Source organism: Salvelinus fontinalis, chromosome 9, assembly GCF_029448725.1.
Source record: "Salvelinus fontinalis isolate EN_2023a chromosome 9, ASM2944872v1, whole genome shotgun sequence".
NCBI lineage: Eukaryota > Metazoa > Chordata > Actinopteri > Salmoniformes > Salmonidae > Salvelinus > Salvelinus fontinalis.
The window spans coordinates 14,943,847-14,969,059 of record NC_074673.1 but is presented as its reverse complement, the minus strand read 5'-3'; the positions used below and the strand labels follow the sequence as shown (position 1 = coordinate 14,969,059).

General features: G+C 45.1%; 1 protein-coding gene and 1 pseudogene across 1 annotated transcript in view; one reads left to right on the top strand and one right to left on the bottom strand.

The window, feature by feature from the left end:
- The window catches only part of LOC129862135 (general transcription factor II-I repeat domain-containing protein 2-like), a 93,657-nt gene extending 76,192 nt beyond the window's left edge, over positions 1-17,465 (bottom strand). Inside the window, exon 1 of the mRNA XM_055933508.1 lies at positions 15,420-17,465. Coding sequence (XP_055789483.1) covers positions 16,289-17,224 — 936 coding nt within the window. The 5' untranslated portion in view covers positions 17,225-17,465 and the 3' untranslated portion in view covers positions 15,420-16,288. The remainder of the gene's footprint in view (positions 1-15,419) is intronic.
- Positions 1-25,213, top strand: part of LOC129862956 (mitochondrial inner membrane protease subunit 2-like) — a 194,465-nt pseudogene that overhangs the window by 83,065 nt on the left and 86,187 nt on the right.

Genomic DNA, 25,213 nt, shown 5'->3' with positions numbered 1-25,213 from the left:
GACGTTACGTATGAATGTCCTTCAAAATATATTCTACAGTATGCAACTGACCATTGATTGAGAGGAGTCAAGCTACACTGTGTCCAACTGCCCACGTCAGGCCACACGGGTACAGTACTTCAGCAAGTAAAGCTAACACACTGTTATCCCATTGAGTGGACGTTATGTACAGTTGGTCAGGTAGGGTCCTCCGAGCCGTGGTGAGTCCCTCAGGGCTCTAGTGCTGTCCTTGCTTGCCATCCCACCCACAGTGATTGTTGATTATGTTAAGTGCCAGCCTGTGAGCACAAGGGCCCAGTCAGAGAGATGTCACTTTTATAAATTGTGTCTGCCTCTTTTGTCACTGGTTCTTATCACCATTTTAATTAGACAAAGGGAGAGAAAGGGAGATGAAAGGGAGAGTGGGGGAGAGTGAGGGAGGGAGAGTGAGAGAGAGAGAGAGGTAGATAGCGAACATGAGAGGGACATGAGAAGGTTGAGCGTGAGAGCGATAGAGAGAGAGGGAGAGAGAGATGAGAAAGAGAGAGAGAGAGAGAAAGAGAGAGAAAGAGAGAGAGGGACATGAGAGAAGGGAAAGAGAAGGGGAGGGAGGGACATGAGAGAAAGGGGAGGGAAAGATCAAAGGCGGGAGAGTGGGAGGAAGGGGGAGAGAGTGAGAGGGGAGGGAGGGAGAGATGAGAGAGACATGAGAGAAGGTGGAGGGAAAGAGAAAGGGAGGGAGGGAGATTTTTTGATAGCATGCTGGAGGACAATGCGATGAATGAGGAGGGAGAGAGATTTTTTGATAGCATGCTGGAGGACAGTGGGATGATTTTTTGATAGCATGCTGGAGGACAGTGGGATGATTTTTTGATAGCATGCTGGAGGACAGTGGGATGATTTTTTGATAGCATGCTGGAGGACAGTGGGGTGACTTTCTGATAGCATGCTGGAGGACAGTGGGGTGAATGAGAGTCTGGTTGGAATTTGTGTAGCGAGCAAACACTACCCACCTGCAGAAATTCTCCTTCATTGCCTCACAGCATTATATCCTATCCAGTGGATTTTGACTGTAGTATTATTATATGCATGCACAAGAAACATGCTGTTGGCATCATGAAAATCATATGCAGTGTGGTGGTGTCTGGTATAGAAAGCCAGGCTACAGTACAGAACTGTATTCTGTGTACTCAGATAAGAATGCCATTCATTTCAGTGTGTTGTTGAGTTGTGGACAGATGTACACAGAGGATGAGGTTGATACAAATCAAACCTGTTTTGTAGTACGAGGTGGCTGCACAGCTGTCAGACGCAAAGAAGCCGAACATGTCTGTTGCACGGTTCCCTGGGAAACGCTCCAGTACCTTTACCTTTATGCTTGCTCCCCCCTCCCCTCTCTTTCTCTCTCTCTCTCTCTCTCTCCTTCCTTACCTGTCTCATTCTTTCTATGTCTCTCTCTCTGCCTTTCTCTGTTTCCTCTCTCTGTCCTTCCCTACCCATCTCGTTCTTTCAAAGAAGCCAAACAAGTCTCTAGCACGGTTCCCGGGAAACGCTTCAGCGCCTTTACTTTTATGGTTGATCCATGCCCCCCCCCCCCCTCTCTCTCGCTCTTGCTCTCTTTTTCCACTCTCTCCTCTCTCTCTCCTTCCCTACCTCTCATTCTTTGTATGTCTCTCTCCTTCCATACATCTTTCGTTCTTTCTCTGTCTCTCTCGGTCTATCTGTCTTTTGTTCTTTCTCGGTCTCTCTCTCTCTCCCTCTTTCTCTCTCTGTCTCTCTCTCTCTCTCCCTCTTTCTCTGTCTCTCTCTCTTTTTCCTTCAAATCCTGCCACCAGACACCCGCCACCCGGCTCCCGGCACCTGCAGACTCCCAACTCCCATCTGTCTCAAATTAGATCTCATCTCCAGATACTGATGTCTTTTATGGTACAAGCAGTGGAGGAGAGGGGGATAAAATGACAAAGTGAACTGTCCCTGTTGAATTAATGGTCTGGCGTGCCGCAGTACCGTGTGTGTGTATGTGAGCTTGCTTGTGTGTGCAAGAGAGTATGTTGTGTGTACTGTATATGACAGAGAACTTAGAGAGAGAAGGAAAGAAAGAAAAGGAAGGGTTAGCTGCCGTCAGTGTGCAATAGTGTCTGGATCCATCTTTTCTCACTTAAACGCTTGTTTGTTACTGATGGCGAGGCACGACTACGAGTCCTAATCTACGTCCACGGGTCCTGCTCTACGTCCAGGGGTCCTGCCCTACGTCCAGGGGTCCTGCTCTACGTCCTCGGTTCCTGCTCTACGTCCACGGGTCCTGCTCTACGTCCAGGGGTCCTGCCCTACGTCCAGGGGTCCTGCACTACGTCCAGGGGTCCTGCCCTATGCCCATGGTTCCTGCTCTACGTCCTCGGTTCCTGCTCTACGTCCACGGGTCCTGCTCTATGTCTACGGGTCCTGCTCTATGTCTACGGGTCCTGCTCTACGTCCACGGGTCCTGCTCTATGTCTACGGGTCCTGCCCTACGTCCACGGGTCCTGCTCTACGTCCACGGGTCCTGCTCTACGTCCACAGGTCCTGCTCTACAGGTGAAGGATGGGTGCCAGTGGAGGATAAACAGAGCAGCCCAAGGCTTTAATTCACTACCTCCCACTCATCTCTTTCTCCTGCTCTCTCTCTCTCTTTCTCTCTCTCTCTCCCTCTCTTTCTCCCTCTTTTTCTCTCCCTTTTTACTGTCTCTCCCCTTTCTGCTTCTCTCTTTCCCCTTTTCCTGTATTTCTCTATTTTCCTGTATTTCTCTCTGTTTTCCTCTCTTTGTCTCTGTTTTCCTCTCTTTGTCTATGTTTTCCTCTCTTTGTCTCTGTTTTCCTCTCTTTGTCGCTGTTTTCCTCTCTTTGTCGCTGTTTTCCTCTCTTAGTCTCTGTTTTTCTCTCTTTGTCTCTGTTTTCCTCTCTTTGTCTCTGTTTTCCTCTCTTTGTCTCTGTTTTCCTCTCTTTGTCTCTGTTTTCCTCTCTTTGTCGCTGTTTTCCTCTCTGTGTCTCTGTTTTCCTCTCTTTGTCTCTGTTTTCCTCTCTTTGTCTCTGTTTTCCTCTCTTTGTCTCTGTTTTCCTCTCTTTGTCTCTGTTTTTCCTCTCTTTGTCTCTGTTTTCCTCTCTTTGTCTCTGTTTTTTTCTCTTTGTCGCTGTTTTCCTCTCTGTGTCTCTGTTTTCCTCTCTTTGTCTCTGTTTTCCTCTCTTTGTCTCTGTTTTCCTCTCTTTGTCTCTGTTTTTCTCTCTTTGTCTCTGTTTTTCTCTCTTTGTCTCTGTTTTCCTCTCTTTGTCTCTGTTTTCCTCTCTTTGTCTCTGTTTTCCTCTCTTTGTCTCTGTTTTTCTCTCTTTGTCTCTGTTTTTCTCTCTTTGTCGCTGTTTTTCTCTCTTTGTCTCTGTTTTCCTCTCTTTGTCGCTGTTTTTCTCTCTTTGTCGCTGTTTTTCTCTCTTTGTCGCTGTTTTTCTCTCTTTGTCGCTGTTTTCCTCTCTTTGTCTCTGTTTTTCTCTCTTTGTCTCTTTTTTCCTCTCTTTGTCTCTGTTTTCCTCTCTTTGTCTATGTTTTCCTCTCTTTGTCTCTGTTTTCCTCTCTTTGTCGCTGTTTTCCTCTCTTTGTCGCTGTTTTCCTCTCTTTGTCGCTGTTTTCCTCTCTTTGTCTCTGTTTTCCTCTCTTTGTCTCTGTTTTCCTCTCTTTGTCTCTGTTTTCCTCTCTTTGTCTCTGTTTTCCTCTCTTTGTCTCTGTTTTCCTCTCTTTGTCTCTGTTTTTCTCTCTTTGTCGCTGTTTTTCTCTCTTTGTCTCTGTTTTCCTCTCTTTGTCTCTGTTTTCCTCTCTTTGTCTCTGTTTTCCTCTCTTTGTCTCTGTTTTCCTCTCTTTGTCTCTGTTTTCCTCTCTTTGTCGCTATTTTTTTCTCTTTGTCTATGATTTTCTCTCTTTGTCTATGATTTTCTCTCTTTGTCGCTGTTTTCCTCTCTTTGTCTCTGTTTTCCTCTCTTTGTCTCTGTTTTCCTCTCTTTGTCTCTGTTTTCCTCTCTTTGTCTCTGTTTTCCTCTCTTTGTCTCTGTTTTCCTCTCTTTGTCTCTGTTTTCCTCTCTTTGTCTCTGTTTTTCTCTCTTTGTCGCTGTTTTTCTCTCTTTGTCTCTGTTTTCCTCTCTTTGTCTCTGTTTTTCTCTCTTTGTCGCTGTTTTTCTCTCTTTGTCGCTGTTTTTCTCTCTTTGTCTCTGTTTTCCTCTCTTTGTCTCTGTTTTTCTCTCTTTGTCTCTGTTTTCCTCTCTTTGTCTCTGTTTTCCTCTCTTTGTCTATGTTTTCCTCTCTTTGTCTCTGTTTTCCTCTCTTTGTCTCTGTTTTCCTCTCTTTGTCTCTGTTTTCCTCTCTTTGTCTCTGTTTTTCTCTCTTTGTCGCTGTTTTTCTCTCTTTGTCTCTGTTTTCCTCTCTTTGTCTCTGTTTTCCTCTCTTTGTCTCTGTTTTCCTCTCTTTGTCTCTGTTTTTCTCTCTTTGTCGCTGTTTTTCTCTCTTTGTCTCTGTTTTCCTCTCTTTGTCGCTGTTTTCCTCTCTTTGTCTCTGTTTTCCTCTCTTTGTCTCTGTTTTCCTCTCTTTGTCGCTGTTTTCCTCTCTTTGTCGCTGTTTTCCTCTCTTTGTCTCTGTTTTCCTCTCTTTGTCTCTGTTTTTCTCTCTTTGTCTCTGTTTTCCTCTCTTTGTCTCTGTTTTCCTCTCTTTGTCTCTGTTTTCCTCTCTTTGTCTCTGTTTTCCTCTCTTTGTCTCTGTTTTCCTCTCTTTGTCGCTATTTTTTTCTCTTTGTCTCTGTTTTCCTCTCTTTGTCTCTGTTTTCCTCTCTTTGTCGCTGTTTTCCTCTCTTTGTCTCTGTTTTTCTCTCTTTGTCTCTGTTTTCCTCTCTTTGTCTCTGTTTTTCTCTCTTTGTCGCTGTTTTTCTCTCTTTGTCGCTGTTTTTCTCTCTTTGTCTCTGTTTTCCTCTCTTTGTCTCTGTTTTCCTCTCTTTGTCTCTGTTTTTCTCTCTTTGTCGCTGTTTTTCTCTCTTTGTCGCTGTTTTCCTCTCTTTGTCGCTGTTTTCCTCTCTTTGTCTCTGTTTTCCTCTCTTTGTCGCTGTTTTCCTCTCTGTGTCTCTGTTTTCCTCTCTTTGTCTCTGTTTTCCTCTCTTTGTCTCTGTTTTTCTCTCTTTGTCTCTGTTTTCCTCTCTTTGTCTCTGTTTTCCTCTCTTTGTCTCTGTTTTCCTCTCTTTGTCTCTGTTTTTTTCTCTTTGTCGCTGTTTTCCTCTCTGTGTCTCTGTTTTCCTCTCTTTGTCTCTGTTTTCCTCTCTTTGTCTCTGTTTTCCTCTCTTTGTCTCTGTTTTCCTCTCTTTGTCTCTGTTTTCCTCTCTTTGTCTCTGTTTTCCTCTCTTTGTCGCTATTTTTTTCTCTTTGTCTATGATTTTCTCTCTTTGTCTATGATTTTCTCTCTTTGTCGCTGTTTTCCTCTCTTTGTCTCTGTTTTCCTCTCTTTGTCTCTGTTTTCCTCTCTTTGTCTCTGTTTTCCTCTCTTTGTCTCTGTTTTCCTCTCTTTGTCTCTGTTTTCCTCTCTTTGTCGCTGTTTTCCTCTCTTTGTCGCTGTTTTCCTCTCTTTGTCGCTGTTTTCCTCTCTTTGTCGCTGTTTTCCTCTCTTTGTCTCTGTTTTTCTCTCTTTGTCTCTGTTTTTCTCTCTTTGTCTCTGTTTTTCTCTCTTTGTCTCTGTTTTTCTCTCTTTGTCTCTGTTTTCCTCTCTTTGTCTCTGTTTTCCTCTCTTTGTCTCTGTTTTCCTCTCTTTGTCGCTGTTTTCCTCTCTTTGTCGCTGTTTTCCTCTCTTTGTCGCTGTTTTCCTCTCTTTGTCTATGTTTTCCTCTCTTTGTCTCTGTTTTCCTCTCTTTGGCTCTGTTTTTCTTTCTTTGTCTATGTTTTCCTCTATTTGGCTCTGTTTTCCTCTCTTTGGCTCTGTTTTTCTTTCTTTGTCTATGTTTTCCTCTCTTTGTCGCTGTTTTCCTCTCTTTGGCTCTGTTTTTCTTTCTTTGTCTATGTTTTCCTCTCTTTGTCTCTGTTTTCCTCTCTTTGGCTCTGTTTTTCTTTCTTTGTCTCTGTTTTCCTCTCTTTGTCTCTGTTTTCCTCTCTTTGTCGCTGTTTTTCTCTCTTTGTCTCTGTTTCTCTCTCTTTGTCTCTGTTTTCCGCTCTTTGTCTCTGTTTTTCTTTCTTTGTCGCTGTTTTCCTCTCTTTGTCTCTGTTTTCCTCTCTTTGTCTCTGTTTTCCTCTCTTTGTCTCTGTTTTCCTCTCTTTGTCTCTGTTTTCCTCTCTTTGTCTCTGTTTTCCTCTCTTTGTCTCTGTTTTCCTCTCTTTGTCTCTGTTTTCCTCTCTTTGTCTCTGTTTTCCTCTCTTTGTCTCTGTTTTCCTCTCTTTGTCTCTGTTTTCCTCTGTCTCCCTCCCCCTCCCCCCTTGTGTCTCTCTGCTGAATGCGACTATATTTCTATGGTGTTATAGTCTATCCTTATATGAGGCTATGAGCCCTGTGTGGGTGGGTGGGCGGTTGGGTGTATGCATGGAGAGACACTGGCTTTGGATCTGAAAGGATTATGATTGGCCCTGTGGTCTCTCATACCATCTCACGGATGACACAGCACCATTAGCCTGTTTTCTGAGGTCTATCCTCAGTTGTTGTCCAATTTGTTGAGTGAGCAGCTGGATGGCTCCTTCCTTATGCCCCTTTGGGTATACAACCTATTCAAGAGCTAGTCAGAAAATAGCTCATTTTGACATGAAAGTGGAATCTTCTTCGTGTTTGGATTTTTATCAATGTATGATGTGCTTTCAGAATGTGTCCCTAGCTTTGTTGAAGTAAACATCTTAATAGTATTAAATGTTGAAAGACATAAATGATGACAAGAGTCAAGCAGTGCTTGTTATTTTTCAAGTTTGAGTGAACCTTCATTTATATGTGTCATCTTTATGTTGCGCTACTAACTAAATTCAGTCTGGGCAGCCAGTAGTTGTAACGTTCGTCATTGGGAGAAAGAGAGGAGAACCAAGGTGCAGCGTGGTAAGTATTCATTATGCCTTTTAATGAAAACGAAACTCGAACAAAACAACAAAACTAACGATAAACGAGAATGACACGAAACGAAACAGTCCTGTCTGGTTGTAACGGCTGTCTATCTCTTCCTCCTCATCTGACGAGGAGAGGCGAGAAGGATCGGAGGACCAATACGCAGAGTGGTAAGTTTCCATGTTTTAATATAATCCACGAAAACAAGACACAATGCAAAATAACAAAAGAACTAACCGAAACAGTCCTGTGTGGCAACAAACACTGACACGGAAGACAAACACCCACAAAACAACAGTGAAAACAGGAAACCTAAATATGGCTCCCAATCAGAGACAATGCAAAACACCTGCCTCTGATTGAGAACCATATCAGGCTAAATGAACAAACCTAAACATAGAAACAAATAACATAGACTGCCCACCCCAACTCACGCCCTGACCATACTAAATAAAGACAAAACAAGGGAAAATAAAGGTCAGAACGTGACACTGGTGACATACACAAAGACAGAAAATAAACACCCACGAAACACAGGTGGAAAAAGGCTACCTAAGTATGATTCTCAATCAGAGACAACTAATGACACCTGCCTCTGATTGAGGACCATACCAGGCCAAACACAAAACACAGCATAGAAAACGGAACATAGACAACCCACCCAACTCACGCCCTGACCATACTAAAACAAAGAAATAACAAAAGAACTAAAGTCAGAATGTGACAGTAGTTCACGTTTCTCCATCTTGAACATTATTCAGAGAATACACTTTTAGTTCTCTCTCTCCTGTCTCTCTACTCTCTCTCTGTCTCTGGGTGTCTCTCTGTCTCTCTGTCTCTCACTGTTGCTTTTCCATTAACGGGGGAACATTTCTAAATGTCAGTGTGAAATTAGGCCACCTAATTGGCAGGCTAATGAGCAGATAGACTAGCATTAAGTGCATCAATATGCAGTCGTAGGCATTTTAGGCAGGCTCACCTGCCTGCTGTTTGCTCTCCTTATTATTGAATTATTTCCCTCTGTCTGTGGGTCAGACAAGAGGACACACTGTCAAAGAGAGCAGCACCACACCGTACGGAGTACCGTATGGAGACAAAAAGGATGTTTTGATGTTTGAGGACAGAATGGCTTTGAGGAGAGAGACTAGCAAGAGAAAGAGTTTAAAAAACTCTTCTCCACTTAATGTCTGTGTTGCATGATGGACCAGCGCTTAGCGACATTGGATTTCAGGAGCTATGCACAGAATGCTAACTTTGTGTCCCTGGTGCTCTAAAAGACCCCAGCCATCACTGGAGAAGAACATTGGAATGGTAGAGATTGGCTACTGGAGTGAACAGTAGAACTGGAGTGAACAGTAGAATGGCAGAGCTTGGCTACTGGCTACTAGAATGGTAGAGCTTGGCTACTGAAGTGAACAGTAGAACTGGAATGAACAGTGGGACAGTAGAGCTTGGCTACTGGAGTGAACAGTAGAACGGCAGAGCTTGGCTACTGGCTACTAGAATAGTAGAGCTTGGCTACTGAAGTGAACAGTAGAACTGGAATGAACAGTGGGACAGTAGAGCTTGGCTACTGGAGTGAACAGTAGAACGGCAGAGCTTGGCTACCGCTCCTGCAGGGCTTGAAAACTATTACGGACTACAAAGGGAAACCCAGGTGCGAGCTGCCCAGTAACGCGAGCATACCAGACGAGCTGAATGCATTTTATGCTCGCTTCGAGGCAAGCAACACTGAAGCATGCAGGAGAGCACCAGCTGTTCTGGATGTGTGTGTGTGTGTGTGTGTGTGTGATAATGCTCTCGGTAGCCGATGTGAGCAAGACCTTTAAACAGGACAGGTTAAACAGGACGTGTGTGTCTGTTCTGGATGTGGATGTGTGTGTGATAATGCTCTCTGTAGCCGATGTGAGCAAGACCTTTAAACAGGACAGGTTAAACAGGACGTGTACTCAAAGCATGCGCGGACCAACTGGAAAGTGTCTTCACTGACATTTTCAACCTCTCCCTGACTGAGTCTGTAATACCTACATGTTTCAAGCAGACCACAATAGTCCCTGTGCCCAAGGAAGTAAAGGTAACCTGCCTAATTGACTACCACCCCGTAGCACTCACATTGGTAGCCATGAAGTGCTTTGAAAGGCTGGTCATGGCTCACATCAACAGCATCCTCCCGGATACCCTAGACCCACCCCAATTCACATACCGCCCCGACAGATCCACAGATGATGCAATCTCCATCGCACTCCACACTGCCCTTTCCCACCTGGACAAAAGGAACACCTATGGGAGAATGCTATTCATTGACTACAGCTCAGCGTTCAACACCATAGTGCCCACGAAGCTCATCAATAAGCTAAGGACCCTGGGACTAAACACCACCCTCTGCAACTGGATCCTGGACTTCCTGATGGGCCGCCCCCAGGTGGTAAGGGTAGGCAACGACTGCCACGCTGATCCTCAACACTGGGGCGTGTGTTATTAGTCCCCTCCTGTACTCCCTGCTCACCCACGACCGCGTGGCCAAACACAACTCCAACACCATCCTTAAGTTTGCTGACGACACAACAGTGGTAGGCCTGATCACTGACAACGATGAGACAGCCTATAGGGAGGAGGTCAGAGAACTGGCAGTGTGGTGCAGCCTCTTCCTCAATGTGAGCAAGACAAAGGAGCTGATGGTGGACTACAAGATAAGTGGGCATTGTGTCAAGAAGCAGTGCGGCTTGGTTGGGTTGTGTTTTGACCTTCGCCTCTCTCTCTCTCCTTACGGGAGTTGCAGCGATGAAACAAGACTGTAACTACCAATTGGATACCATGAAATTGGGGAGAAAAACGGGTATTTTTTTTTTTACATCAACAGGGCTGTAGTGGAGCGGGTCGAGAGTTTCAAGTTCCTTGGTGTCCACATAACCAAACTATCATGGTTCAAACACACCCAAGACAGTCGTGAAGAGGGCACAACAAAACCATTTACCCCTCAGGAGACTGAAAAGATTTGGCATGGGTCCCCAGATCCTCAAAAAGTTCTACAGCTGCACCATCGAGAGCATTCTGATCAGTTGCATCACCGCCTGTTATGGCAACTGCTCGGCATCTACAGAGGCGCTACAGAGACGGCCCAGTACATCACTGGATGTCATGCCCCGACCTTAGAGAGCCTTTTTATGTTTCTATTTGGTTTGGTAAGGTTGTGATTGGGGTGGGCATTCTATGTTTTGTTTTCTATGATTTTGTGTTTCTATGTTTTGGCCGGGTATGGTTCTCAGTCAGGGACAGCTGTCTATCGTTGTCTCTGATTGGGAACCATACTTAGGTAGCCCTTTTCCATCCTTTCAGTGTGGGTAGTTGACTTTTGTTAGTGGCACTTATGCCCTGTAAGCTTCACGGTGGTTCTTTTGTTTCTTGTTTTCTTGGCGACATTTAAATAAAAAGAGAAATGTATGCTGACCACGCTGCACCTTGGTCTTCTTCCAGCAACGGCCGTGACACCGGGCCCAAGCTTCCTGCAATCCAGGTCCTATATAATAGGCGGTGTCAGAGGAATGCCCATACAATTGTCAGAGACTCCAGTCACCCAAGTCATAGACTATGTTCTCTGCTACCGCACGGCAAGCTGTACCGGAGTGCCAAGTCTAGTACCAAAAGGCTCCTTACAGCTTCTACCCCCAAATCATAACACTGCTGAACAATTCATTAAATGGCCACCGGACTATTACATTGCTGCCCCCCCCCCCCCCCCCCCCCCATTTGTTTTGTACACTGCTGCTACTCACTGTTTATTATCTATGCATAATCACTTTACCCCTACCTACACTTACAAATTACCTCAACTAACCTGTACCCCTGCACACTGACTTGGTACCAGTACCCCCTGTATACAGCCTCATTATTGTTATGTCATTGTGTTACTTTTTATTCCATTTTTCTTTTTTACTTTAGTTTATTTGATAAATATTTGCTTAACTCTTCTTGAACTGCACTGTTGGATAAGGGCTTGTAAGTATGCATTTCACGGTAAGGTCTACACTTGTTGTATTCGGCGCATGTGACAAATAATGTTTGATTTGACTTGGAGTGAACAGTACAATGGCAGAGCTTGGCTACTGGAATGAACAGTATAATGGCAGAGCTTGGCTACTGGAGTGAACAGTAGATGAGTGGAGATAGGCTACTCTACTTTTAGTCCCTGTTTTATTGCTGGCCTTCTTAAGTTTACTTCATACAGACAAGAATAGAAGAACTGAAAATCACATGGACTCGTTTGAAGCCCGCCTCTCTCACTTAGGCCTGTACTTGAGGTCCAAGAAGAGACTGTCAGTCCACTCAATAGAAATGCATGATCTGAGTCCTCAGACAATCAGTGTATTACTTGGTAATCATGTCACATTACTTAATTGTCCCCTAATTAACTGGGGGATATTTTCTTAATTAAAACCCATTTATCATAGTTTGTATCATATGGATTATGCCAACCAGACTAGCTGTGTTGGAATGTTGAATACTCATAAAGTCACCGATGGCTGCTGGCAAGTTTTAGGAACTAGTAGCACAGGTTCACATGACAAGATACACTGTGGCTACTTGATGTAGGCTTAAACCCCTCTGTAATAGACTACTGCGAGTGTGTCTTTGTCTGTGTTAGTGGTGAATCGGCTTCATTAAACTAAGAAAGAGCACTTGGTAGAAAATTATGATCAACCAGATGGATCATTTCTGATGATGCATGAACACAAACAACAATGACAGGTTTTAAATGGTTGTCATGGAGCGATATAAAGACTTGTGTCCTGCTGTTAGGGTTTATGGACTCTTCCTGCTGAGAGCAATACAATGTTGTCCTCCCCTCAACTAGGTATATACTAGCCTGGTCCCAGATCTGTTTGTGCTTTTGTCTACTACATTGTCATTGTCAAGCCAAACATTTGTCATGACAATTCCATAAGGAGTTGGCAAGAGCGCAGAAACCGATCCAGAAGAGGAATTCGTACAGACTACAAAAAAATGCCAGATTAATCTTAATCATGGGGCAATTAAATGGGATAAAGAAGAGGCAAGAAAGCACATAGACATAGTAGTGTACTGTACTGTACTCACAGCTAGGACAATTCTTAATTCCAGCCCTTATGCCATGTCGAACAGATAGGTACAGTACTTTAGTGCACCCCATAGCTAGGTATGACCAACTATCTGAACTAATTTATTTTCCTCCCACCATTTTTGGTGTAGGGTATTTCATGAGCATTAACATTCCAACACAGCCTGTATCTCAGCACAGGGTTCATTACACCACCGCTAAATTAAGTCCAGCCCTTATTCCTGCCATGGATTCATTGTTATTCACATAGACTTCGAGAGTCTATTATTCTTTTTTGGGGTGGATTTTTTAACATTTTAAATACAATATAAAACATACACGTACAAACGACAGCATACAAACCAACACACACATCAACGGCATCACACCTGCCCAAACCCACCTTCTCACACCCCATCTCCAGCGCCGCATCACTCCCCGCCACATGGCCTCAAACTGCGCCATTTTGTTTCTCTCTGTCGCCCATGCACTTTTAATATTTAGATAACAAAGCGTTTGAACTTTCCATTGTGTTAATGATGGAGTTTTGGTTGAGTTCAAATTTTAAGTATAAGTCTTTTCAAGATGATTGACAAGAAAACTATTGTCCAACCCATTGGATATCTCACTGCACCCTCATATGCCATGTCTTGAAATAAACTGACAGACAGATGGATTAAAAGTAAATTGACATTGTAATACTCCTGACAGCCAACTTTCTAACGCTGCCCATAACTTTGGACTTTATAGCATTCCCAGAAGGTATGGATTATTGTGTAATTCTTAGTTGTACACGTGTCTTTTGTATAACAAATTATATGCTTAAGCAATAAGGCCAGAGGGCTTATTGTATTCGTGTGGATTTTGTCCTTGTTTATTGTGGACTGGATGTTGACGCGCCCTTTTGTTGTGTGGCGTAGCCGTCTCGTTTATATTCTATTTTGGAATATTAAAATATATCCACTTGCTCGAAACTACCCTGCTCTCTGCGTCTGACTCCTTCATTCACCATTGGAAACGTAACAGAAGCTGGCACCAACCATGGAGTCAGCAGAAGCAGCGACCACCCCTCTTCCATCGATGGAGGAGCGTGTCCTCCATCACACCGCCGTTCTCCATAGGATTGGTTCGGCGATGGACATGATGATGGAGAGGATGGAGCGATGGCAGAGGAGTGGTTTCCCGACGTCTACCCCAGCTCCTTCTCAGATGTCGCAACCTACTCCATCCACGTCAGCGTCTGGTTCCGGCGCATTGCGTCTCGCGCTCCCGAGGGAGTACGACGGCGCGGTGGCTGGGTGCCAGGGGTTTTTGCTCCAGTTGGAGCTCTACTTGGCTACCGTTCATCCGACTCCCTCGGGAGAGGAGAGTGTTAGCCTCCTATTCTCCTGTCTGACGGGTAGAGCCCTGGAATGGGCCAACGCGGTATGGAACGGCCCAGACTCGGTTCGGGACCACTACCCAGAGTTCACCCGCCGCTTTCGGGCCGTATTTGACCACCCTCAGGAGGGCCGTGCGGTGGGTGAGCGACTGTTCCACCTCAGACAGGAGACGAGGAGTGCGCAAGACTTCGCGTTGGAGTTCCGGACCTTGGCTGCTGGTGCGGGGTGGAATGACAGGGCCTTAATAGACCATTACCGTTGCAGCCTCAGAGAGGACGTCCGTCGGGAGCTAGCTTGTAGGGACACCACACTCTCCCTCGATGAACTGATAGACATGTCGATCCGACTGGATAACCTGCTAGCTGCCCGCGGGCGTTCAGAGGGGGCCCTGTCAATTCCACCTCCCAGCCCTCCCGCTCCAACTCCGATGGAGTTGGGAGGAGCTGCATCTAGGGGGGCCGGAGGAGGTGGCTCCTCTTGCACCTACTGTGGCCGGAGAGGACACACTTCGGACCGGTGCTGGAGGAGTCCATCTGGGAGTCGAGATGGCAGGCGGAATACTCCTCGGCCACTCCAGGTGAGTAGGCACAAGACTTACCCAGAGCTCCCTGTTGGTCACATGTTTTTGGTTATTTTTTCCCCTGCGTTTTTCCCCTCTCTTCAGCATAAGGCGCTAGTCGATTCAGGCGCAGCTGGGAGTTTTATGGATCGCGGTCTAGCCCGTAAGTTGGGTATTCCGTTGGTACAGATAGACCCACCTTTCCCCGTGCACTCCTTAGATAGCTGACCGTTAGGGTCAGGGCTGGTCAGGGAGGCCACGATTCCGCTGGACATGGTAACACAGAGGGATCATATGGAGCAGATCAGTTTTTACCTTATTGATTCATCTGGGTTTCCAGTGGTGTTGGGGGTTCCCTGGCTAGCCATTCACAATCCTCTAATTTCCTGGAGACAGAGAGCTCTTCAGGGGTGGTCAGATGAGTGTTCAGGTAGGTGTGTGGGAGTTTCCATCGGTGCCACATCGGTGGAGAGTCCAGACCAGGTTTCCACTGTGCACATTCCCCCAGAATATGCCGATTTGGCTCTCGCTTTTAGTAAGAAAGAACGCTCCTCCAATTACCACCTCATCGACGGTGGGATTGCGTGATAAACCTCCAGGACAGGGGTGGGCAAACTTTTTGACTCGCGGGCCACAATGGGTTCTAAAATTTGACAGAGGGGCCGGGCCAGGAGCATTTGGAGGGAGTGTTTGGGCCGGATATACTAAAGCATTAAATGTAGTGTGTGCAAACCTCATAGCACAGTAAGAACACTACAACCCAATTTATTAACTGTCTTTCAAATGTGAAAAATAGCCCTTATCAGTTAATAAATTTGTCTCAAGGAATATGCAAGATATGGCATTTACATACTATTTCGCAGATACCGGGATGAGGAAATGTAAATAGATTAAAATAACATACGCACTGTGATTTATCAAGATTGCGTCTGTTTTTAATAAGTTTCAATCGAAGGTGCAAAGTTAAAGAAATCAACATTTATTGAAAAATGGAATCACTTTCAACATTCAAAACATATTATTACACAACGAAATACTCAAGCTCAATAATATCTACTTGTGTTAAACTCCGCAAAATCATGGATGGATTGTCCTGACCGCGCGCTCTACAAACTCACCACGGACGCCCTCGCCTTCACGCGCAAACAGTACACGTGTATCGTTGCCAAGCACACAGACATAGGCTGTATTAAATATCCTACCTGCAGCTGAAAATTTAAATTTAAATTAAGAGCGATGTGCGGCGTGTTAATAAAGCTACTGTACCGCTGCTGTGCGTAAATGCACATTGCTCTTAATTAAAAGACGCACTTCCAAACTTTCCATATGCATTTTTTCATAACACAGCAGAAAAACTCACCATTTCAGTGGGAACAGTGTTGTTGGTCTCCCTTTTTTGCCAGTGCATCAAAGTCTGGAGTTAGTTTTGTTGTGGCAATTCTCAGGACAGATCTGAGGTGTTGGTCAGTTAACTTGGATCTGTGATGGGCTTTGTTGATTTTCATGACGCTAAACGTCTGCTCACACACGTAGGTCGAGCCAAACAACACCAGCATCTTCTGCGCTGTCCTCCGGAGGTTTGGAAACGCGGTCTCGTTAAGTGAAGCGTAAAAGTCATTCAGTTTAAGAGACTTGAACTTCTCCTTTGAGACGGAGTCAGACTGAAGATCGATCAGTTCCAATTGCAGCTCCTGCGGTGCTGATTCGGGGTCTTGTGACAGGGGACAGGACACCAGTTGAAGTGACTTGTCAATTTTTTCAAAATCACAGAACCGACAGCAAAATTCTCTGTGCAGATCGTCCAGTGATTTGCAGTATTTCTTCGCATTTCGGGCGTTCTCTTTCTGCACGGCTAGTGTGGGGAAATGTGCGAAAGATTTGTTTGACATTTGCCTGGAGAATAAAACCAGCTTGGATTTGAAGGCTCTCACATTTGTGTACATGTCGTGCGCAAACTGATCTTTCCCCTGTAGCTTCACGTTCAGCTCATTCATGTGTGAAAATATGTCCACAGCAAACGCAAAGTCACAAAGCCAGTTTGTGTCGCTCAGCTCGGAATTCTTCGGATTTCCCCATTAAATTAAAAAATGAGCGAATCTCGTCTTTGAGCTCCCAGACTCGTTGAAACACTTTCCCCAAACTTAACCAGCGGACGCGAGAGTGGTAAAGTAGGTCCTGGTGATCCGCATTAGTTTCTTCCAGGAACGTAATGAACTGACGATGATTAAGTCAGTTAATGAAGTTAACAAGTTTTACACCTGGATCCACGACGTGATTAAGCTGCAATACAGACTTACACAGAGACTCCTGATGAATGATGCAGTGAAGTAAAATAACATCCTGGTCAGGGTTTTCTTCTTTCACTTTATCCTGGATTCTTTTCAGCAGCCCGATGTTTTTTCCAGTTAAATTTGGCGATCCATCCGTGGTGACATTGGCAAGTTTACTCCAAGGTAGCTTCATTCTCTCGATGACAGCAGACACCTGTTCATATAAGTCCTCTCCTCGCGTTTTCCCTTTCAGTGATTCCATGCTCAAAAGCTCCTCCGTTATCTCAAAACTGTCGTTAATCCCTCGGATAAAAATTAGGAGCTGAGCAGTGTCTTTTATGTCGTTACTTTCATCCAGTGCTAGTGAATATAACTTAAAGGACTCCGCCTTTTTGTTTAACTCGCTGACTATATCTTCGTCAATCAGTTCCACGCGGCGAGTCACTGTCCTGCGTGCTAAACTGATTTTTTCAAACTTGGCTTTGCTCTCCGGACACAAGAGACCTGCTGTCTCTACCATGCACTCTTTCAAAAACTCGCCTTCGGAGAAAGGCTTGCTAGCCTTTGCTAATTTGAATGCCAGCAAATAACTTGCCTTGGTACTTGACTCTTGAATTGCAGTTTGTCGGTGAAAAAAGTTCTGTTGACTCTGTAAATTAGCTGCCAACCTCTGAGCAGTAGCCGCCCGTTCTTGTGTTGACTGCTTGCTAGCATAGTTTGCATGCTTCGTGGCAAAGTGACGGCTGATATTGTACTCTTTGAAAACCGCAACAGCTTCTTGGCATATCAGACATACAGCCGTTGATCGGACTTCAGTGAAGAAGTATTTTGTTGTCCACTCCTTATTAAACACTCGGCATTCGCTGTCCACTTTCCTTCTCTTTGGTCCGCTCATTTTCACAGAAGGGCTTAATGGTGACGTGAAACGAAGTGAAAATTAAAGTGAAATAAAGAGAAATACGCGCCACTCCAACAACGGTCAATGTGTTTTGAGTGCGCCATCTATTGGGGAAACGTGGGCATTGCAGGGAAAGGGGAAAAAAAGGAGGTTTTTACTATAATTTGGACAAGTTCGGCGGGCCGGATTAAAAAGCCTAACGGGCCGTATGTGGCCCGCGGGCCGTAGTTTGCCCATGTCTGCTCCAGGAGAACGCTGCACTTCCCAGGAGTCACGTGTACCCATTGTCACAGGAGGAGACGTTGGCTATGGAGACATATGTCACGGAAGCTCTGAGACAAGGGTTCATTCGGCCCTCTATGTCACCCGCCTCCTCGAGTTTATTTTGTGTGAGAAAAAAGGAGGGAGGACTGAGGCCGTGCATTGATTATCGAGGTCTAAATTCAATCACAGTGGGATTTAGTTATGCGCTACCTCTCATCGCTACGGCGATGGAATCATTTCATGGAGCGCTTTTTTCACAAAACTGGACCTCAGGAGCGCGTATAGTCTGGTGCGTATTCGGGGAGGAGACGAGTGGAAAACAGCGTTTAGTACCACATCAGGCCACTATGAGTACCTCGTCATGCCGTATGGGTTGAAGAATGCTCCAGCCGTTTTCCAGTCCTTTGTAGATGAGATTCTCAGGGACATGCAGGGGCAGGGTGTGGTAGTATATATTGATGACATCTTGATCTATTCTGCCACACGCGCCGCGCATGTCTCCCTGGTGCGCAGGGTGCTTGGGTGACTGCTGGAGCATGACCTATACGTCAAGGCTGAGAAATGTGTGTTCTCCAAACCAGCCGTTTCCTTCCTGGGTTATCGCATTTCCACCTTGGGGGTGGTGATGGAGTGTGACCGCGTTAATGCCGTGCGTAATTGGCCGACTCCGACCACGGTAAAGGAGGTGCAGCGGTTTTTAGGGTTTGCCAATTACTACCGGAGGTTTATCCGGGGTTTTGGCCAAGTGGCGGCGCCCATTACCTCACTGCTGAAGGGGGGGGTGGTGCGTCTACGGTGGTCGGCCGAGGCAGATGGAGCCTTCAACCAGTTGAAGGCACAGTTTACTGAGGCTCCCATGTTGGCGCATCCGGACCCTTCGTTAGCGTTCGTAGTGGAGGTGGATGCGTCCGAGGCTGGTGTTGGAGCCGTGCTAAAACAGCGCTTGGGCACGCCACCGAAGCTCCGTCCCTGTGCTTTCTTTTCTAAGAAGCTGGGTCCGGCGGAGCGGAATTATGATGTGGGGGACCGGGAGTTACTAGCTATGGTAAAAGCCCTGAAGGTGTGGAGACACTGGCTTGAGGGGCTAAATACCCTTTCCTCATCTGGACTGACCACCGCAATCTGGAGTATATCCGAGCGGCGAAGAGACTGAATCCGCGTCAAGCTAGGTGGGCCATGTTCTTTACACGCTTTAGATTCACAATCTCTTATCGACCAGGTTCCCTCAACACTAGGGCCGACGCGCTGTCCCGTCTCTATGACACGGATGACCGGCCCATCGATCCGACTCCCATCCTTCCAGCCACTTGTCTGGTGGCCCCTGTGGTATGGGAGGTGGACGCGGACATCGAGCGGGCGTTGAGGGTAGAACCTGCGCCTTCCCAGTGTCCGACTGGCCTTAGGTACGTACCGCTTGGTGTCCGTGATCGATTGATTCGGTGGGCTCACACACTACCTTCTTCGGGTCATCCGGGGATTGAGAGGACAGTGCGTGGTCTTAGGGGGAAATACTGGTGGCCCACCTTGGCTAAGGACGTGAGACTCTATGTCTCCTCCTGCTCGGTATGCGCACAGAGTAAGGCTCCCAGGCACCTGCCGAGAGGGAAGTTACAACCCCTCCCGGTTCCACAATGGCCATGGTCTCTTCTATCGGTAGATTTTCTGACTGATCTTCCCCCATCTCAGGGGAACACTACCGTTCTGGTCGTTGTGGATCGGTTTTCTAAGTCCTGTCGTCTCCTTCCATTGCCTGGTCTCCCTACGGCCCTACAGACTGCGGAGGCTCTATTTACCCACTTCTTCCGGCATTACGGGGTGCCGGAGGACATCGTATCTGATCGAGGTCCCCAGTTCACGTCCCGGGTGTGGAGGGCGTTTATGGAGCGTCTGGGGGTCTCGGTCAGCCTTACCTCTGGGTATCACCCCGAAAGTAATGGGCAGGTGGAAAGAGTGAACCAGGAAGTGGGTAGGTTTCTGAGGTCGTATTGCCAGGACCGACCAGGAGAATGGGCGAGGTACGTCCCGTGGGCAGAGTTGGCCCAGAACTCACTCCGCCATTCCTCAACCAACATGTCGCCATTTGAATGCGTACTGGGGTACCAGCCGGTCCTGGCTCCGTGGCATCAGAGCCAGACCGAAGCTCCTGCGGTGGAGGAGTGGGTACAGCACTCTAGGGAGACCTGGCGGGCAGTCCAGGACTCTCTCAGGCAGGCCAGTGAACGGCAGAAGAAGTGCGCTGACTGCCACCTCAGTGAGGCCCCTATGTTCGCACCAGGGGACAGGGTCTGGCTCTCGACCCAAAACCTGCCCCTCCGCCTGCCCTGCCGGAAGCTGGGGCCGCAGTGTGTGGGGCCATTTAAAGTCCTGAGGAGGATAAACGAGGTGTGTTATAGATTGCAACTCCCTTCTTACTATCGTATTAACCCCTCGTTTCATGTGTCTCTCCTCAGGCCGGTGGTAGCTGGTCCCCTTCAGGAAGGTGAGGTACCGGAGGTCCCTCCGCCCCCTCTGGACATCAAGGCGTCCCCGGCGTACACAGTACGAGCTATTCTGAACTCGAGACGCCGGGTGAGGGGCCTGCAGTACCTCGTTGACTGGGAGGGGTACGGTCCGGAGGAGAGGTGCTGGGTACCGGGGTGGGGCATTTTAGATCCTTCCCTCTTGGTTGATTTCCACCGCCGCCACCCGGATTGCCCTGTGCCTCGCCCTCCGGGTCATCCTCGAGGCCGGGGTCGGCGCGCTGCGGGAGCCGCGCGTCAAGGGGGCGTACTGTCACGAATCCCGCCGAAGATGGTGCCTCTTCCTGTTCGGGCGGCGCTCGGCGCTCGTCGTCACCGGCCTATTAGCTGCCATCGATTTTCTTCTTTTTGTTTCTGTTAGTTTGGGCTGATTGGGTGCACCTGTTTTGAGTTTAGTTTTGTGGGTAGGCTATTTAAGGGCAGTAGGCACGCTGGCTTTTGTGCGGGATAGTTATTCTGTTTGTGGTGTTTGTATTCGTGTGGATTTTTGTCCTTGTTTATTGTGGACTGGATGTTGACGCGCCCTTTTGTTGTGTGGCGTAGCTGTCTCGTTTATATTCTATTTTGGAATATTAAAATATATCCACTTGCTCGAAACTACCCTGCTCTCTGCGCCTGACTCCTTCATTCACCATTGGAAACGTAACACAATCAGCATTCAGGGCTCGAACCACCCAGTTTATAAATTAGTTTATCCTGGATTAAGTGTACATTTTCGTAACTGTAATTTCGTTAGTTATGTTCCAACATTCCCTCCATCTTTTGCCAGTATCAGTTATTTTAAAGTCTTGGTTCCAATAGTTTATATTTTTTCCAAGAGATTGTCAGTTGGATATGCTACGCTCACTGCAAGGTTTTGTATGTTACATTCTTTGCTCTGATTTCCAAAATATTTCAAATCGAAATTTCGTGATGTGAAACTTTTAAGTTGCATTTAATCGAAAATATCTACATTGGTCAGTCGGAAAATGCTTTTTTATTCTGTCATAGAAATAAATGTATTTACAGTTGAAGACTGAAGTTTACAAACACCTTAGCCAAATACATTTGAACTAAGTTTTTCACAATTTCTGACATTTAATCCTAGTAAAAATTCCCTGTTTTAGGTCAGTGAGGATCACCACTTTATTGTAAGAATGTGAAATGTCAGAATAATATTTAGAGAGAATGATTTATTTCAGCTTTTCTTTCTTTCATCACATTCCCAGTGGGTCAGAAGTTTACATACACTCAATTAGTATTTGTTAGCATTGCCTTTAAATTGTTTAACTTGGGTCAAACGTTTTGGGAAGCCTTCCACAATTCCTCCTGACAGAGCTGGTGTAACTGAGTCAGGTTTGTAGGCTTCCTTGCTCGTACATGCTTTTTCAGTTCTGCCCACAAATGTTCTATATAAATTAGGTCAGGGCTTTGTGATGGCCACTCCAATACCTTGACTTTGTTGTCCTTAAGCCATTTTGCCACAACTTTGGAAGTATGCTTGGGGTCAATGTTCATTTGGAAGACCCATTTGCGACCAAGCTTTAACTTCCTGACTGATGTCTTGAGATTTTGCTTCAATATATCCACATCATTTCCCCTCCTCGTGATGCCATCTATTTTGTGAAGTGCACCAGTCCCTCCTGCAGCAAAGCACCCCACAACATGATGCTGCCACCCCCGTGCTTCACGGTTGGGATGGTGTTCTTCGGCTTGCAAGCATCCCCCTTTTTCCTCCAAACATAACAATGGTCATTATGGCCAAACAATTATATTTTTGTTTCATCAGACCAGAGGACATTTCTCCAAAAAGTATGATCTTTGTCCCCATGTGTAGTTGCAAACCGTTGTCTGGCTTTTTCATGGTGGTTTTGGAGCAGTGGCTTCTTCCTTGCTGAGCGGCCTTTCAGGTTATGTCGATATAGGGCTCGTTTTACTGTGAATATAGATACTTTTGTACCTGTTTCCTTCAGTATCTCCACAAGGTCCTTTGCTGTTGTTCTGGGATTGATTTGCACTTTTCGCACCAAAGTGCGTTCATCTCTAGGAGACAGAACGCATCTCCTTCCTGAGTGGTATGACGGCTGCGTGGTCCCATGGTGTTTATACTTGCGTACTATTGTATGTACAGATGGAAGTGATACCTTCAGGCGTTTGGAAATTGCACCCAAGAATGTACCAGACTTGTGCAGGTCTACAATTTTTTTCTGAGGTCTTGGCTGATTCCTTTTTGATTTCCCCATGATGTCAAGCAAAGAGAAGCTTCTAAAGCCATGACATCATTTTCTGGAATTTTCCAAGCTGTTTAAAGGCACAGTCAACTTAGTGTATGTAAACTTCCGATCCACTGGAATTGTGATATAGTGAATTATAAGTGAAAGATTCTGTCTGTAAACAATTGTTGGAAAAATGACTTGTGTCATGCACAAAGTAGATGTTCTAACCGACTTGCCAAAACTACAGTTTGTTAACAAGAAATTTGTGGAGTCGTTGAAAAATTAATTTGAATGACTCCCACCTAAGTGTATGTAAACTTCCGACTTCAACTGTATCTATTGTATCTATTACCAGGTCATTTACAGTTTCGATGCCTTTAATTTTCCATGTGAACCGATTTATCTGTGAATTCTGAAAAGCTATCCAAGGATTGTTCCGTAGTGGTGTGTTTTAGGGAGTAATATTGGTTCTTGTAGAATACAGTATGTTTCATTTTCTTCCATATTGTTATAGTGTTCTTAACTATGAAGTTGTTCATGTTCTTAGCTTTATCCTTTGACAATATACACATAAACAGATTCTGGGGAGGAGCATGTACATCTTCAATGTTTACCCATTGTTCCTCTTTAGTGCATTTTAACTATACATTATGTCTCAAGTAAAAGCATTGGGTGGCAAGATGATACAATTCCATATCTGGAAGGTTAAAACCACCCTCAGACAAGGAAGATGTAAAACTTTCCTTTCTAATCTACGAGTTTTATTTGTCCATATAAACTCTGTTTTGACCTAGTATACTTTTTTGAAAGAATGTCTTCGGTGAGGTAGTTGGTATTACCAAGAATAAATATGCCAACTTTTGGAGCCATGACATTCTAAAGAGGTTTGTCCTACCTGTAAGATTTTTGGCAAAATTGTTCAATTGAATTAGATCTGCTTTCATATTGTTAAGCAATTTGTATTTGTATTTATTAAGGATATCGATTAGCTGTTGCCAAGGCAGCAGCTACTCTTCCTGGGGTCCAGCAACATTAAGGCAGTTATATACAATTTAAAATATTACATGACATTACATTTCATAACACTTTACTGAATACATGTAGTGTGTTCCCTCAGGCCACTACTCCACTATCACATATTTACAATACAACATCAATGTGTACGTGTGTGTAGAGTGTGTGTCTTATCGTGTGTATGTGTTTGTGCCAGTGTTCGTGTTTCTTCACAGTCCCCGCTGTTCCATAAGGTGTATTTTTATCTGTTTTTAAATCAGATTTTACTGCTTGCATGAGTTACTTGATGTGGAATAGATTTCCGTGCAGTCATGACTCTATGTAGTACTGTGCATTGTCTGTTCTGGTTTTGGGGACTGTGAAGAGACCTCTGGTGGCATGTCTTGTGGGGTATGTATCGGTGTCCGAGTAGTTCAAACAGGCAGCTCGGTGCATTCAACATGTAAATACCTCTCACAAATAGAAATAGTGATGAAGTCAATCTCTCCTCCACTTTGAGCCAGGAGAGATTGACATGCATCATTTTAATGTCAGCTCTCTGTGTACAGCCAAGGGCCAGCTGTGCTGCCCTGTTCTGAGTCCCTCGTTTGAGGAACCTGGCCACACTACTGAACAGTGGTCCAGGTGCGACAAAACTAGGGCCTGTAGGACCTGCCTTGTTGATAGTGCTGTTGAAACTTCTTAGGGATAGGGGGCAACATTTTCACTTTTGGATGAATTTGTGCCCAAATTAAACAGCCTCGTACTCTGTCCTAGATCATATGATATGCATATTATTATTACTATTGGATAGAAAACACTCTGAAGTTTCAAAAAATGCTTGAATTATATATGTGAGTAAAACAGAACTCATATGGCAGGCAAACTTCCAAACAGGAACTGAAAATTCTGAAATCGGTCGCTGTGAAAGGCATCGCCTATTCAATTGTCCTATATTTATGGATCTGTCTGCACTTCATACGCCTTCCACTGGATGTCAACAGGCAGTAGAACGTGGAATGAAACGTCTAGCCTGATGTGGGACCGAATGAGAGCCTTTGGAGTGACAGGTCAGGCAGATTGCCAGTACTTGGGCACGCACATTGGGAATGTCATTTCTTTGTCTGCAATGCGTTAGATAGACATGAAGAAATTCTCCGTCTGGGACGTTATTGGATATATATGAGAAAAACATCCTGAAGATTGATTCTCGACTGAGTTTGACCAGTTTATTCGATATGTAATATAACTTTTTTAAGTTTTTGTTCATTCGCGCAAAGTTCTCTGGATACGTGAACGACACATGCTAGCCAAAGTTGCTAATTCGACAGAGGTAATGGACATTATAAAACTAAACAACGATTTATTGTGGAACTAGGATTCCTGGCACTGCATTCTGATGAAAGTTCATCAAAGGTAAGGGAATATTTATGATGTTATTTCGTATTTCTGTTGACTTTGTTGACTCCAACATGGCAGAGAATGGCTTTGCGCTGTCTCAGATTATTGCATGCTGTGCTTTTTACTAAAGTAATTTTTTTAAATCTAACACAGCGGTTGCATTAAGAACCAGTGTATCTTTAATTATATGTTAAACATGTATCTTTCATCAAAGTTTATGATGAGTATTTCTGTATTTCATGTTGCTATCTGTAATTACTTTCGCTATTTTGGAGCCATTTCTGAACATGGCGCCAATGTAAAACCACGATTTCTGGCTATAAATATGCACATTTTCGAACAAAACATAAATGTATTGTATAACATGATGTCATAAGACTGTCATCTGATGAAGTTGTTCAAAGCTTAGTGATTAATTCTATCTCTATTTGTGGGTTTTGTGAAAGCTATCTTTGCGGTGAAAAAATGGCTGTATTTTTTGGGATATGGTGGGGAGCTAACATAAATATATGTTGTGTTTTCGCTGTAAAACATTTTTTTTAAATCGGACATGCTGGATTCACAAGATGTTTATCTTTCATTTGCTGTATTGGACTTGTGATTTCATGAAATTA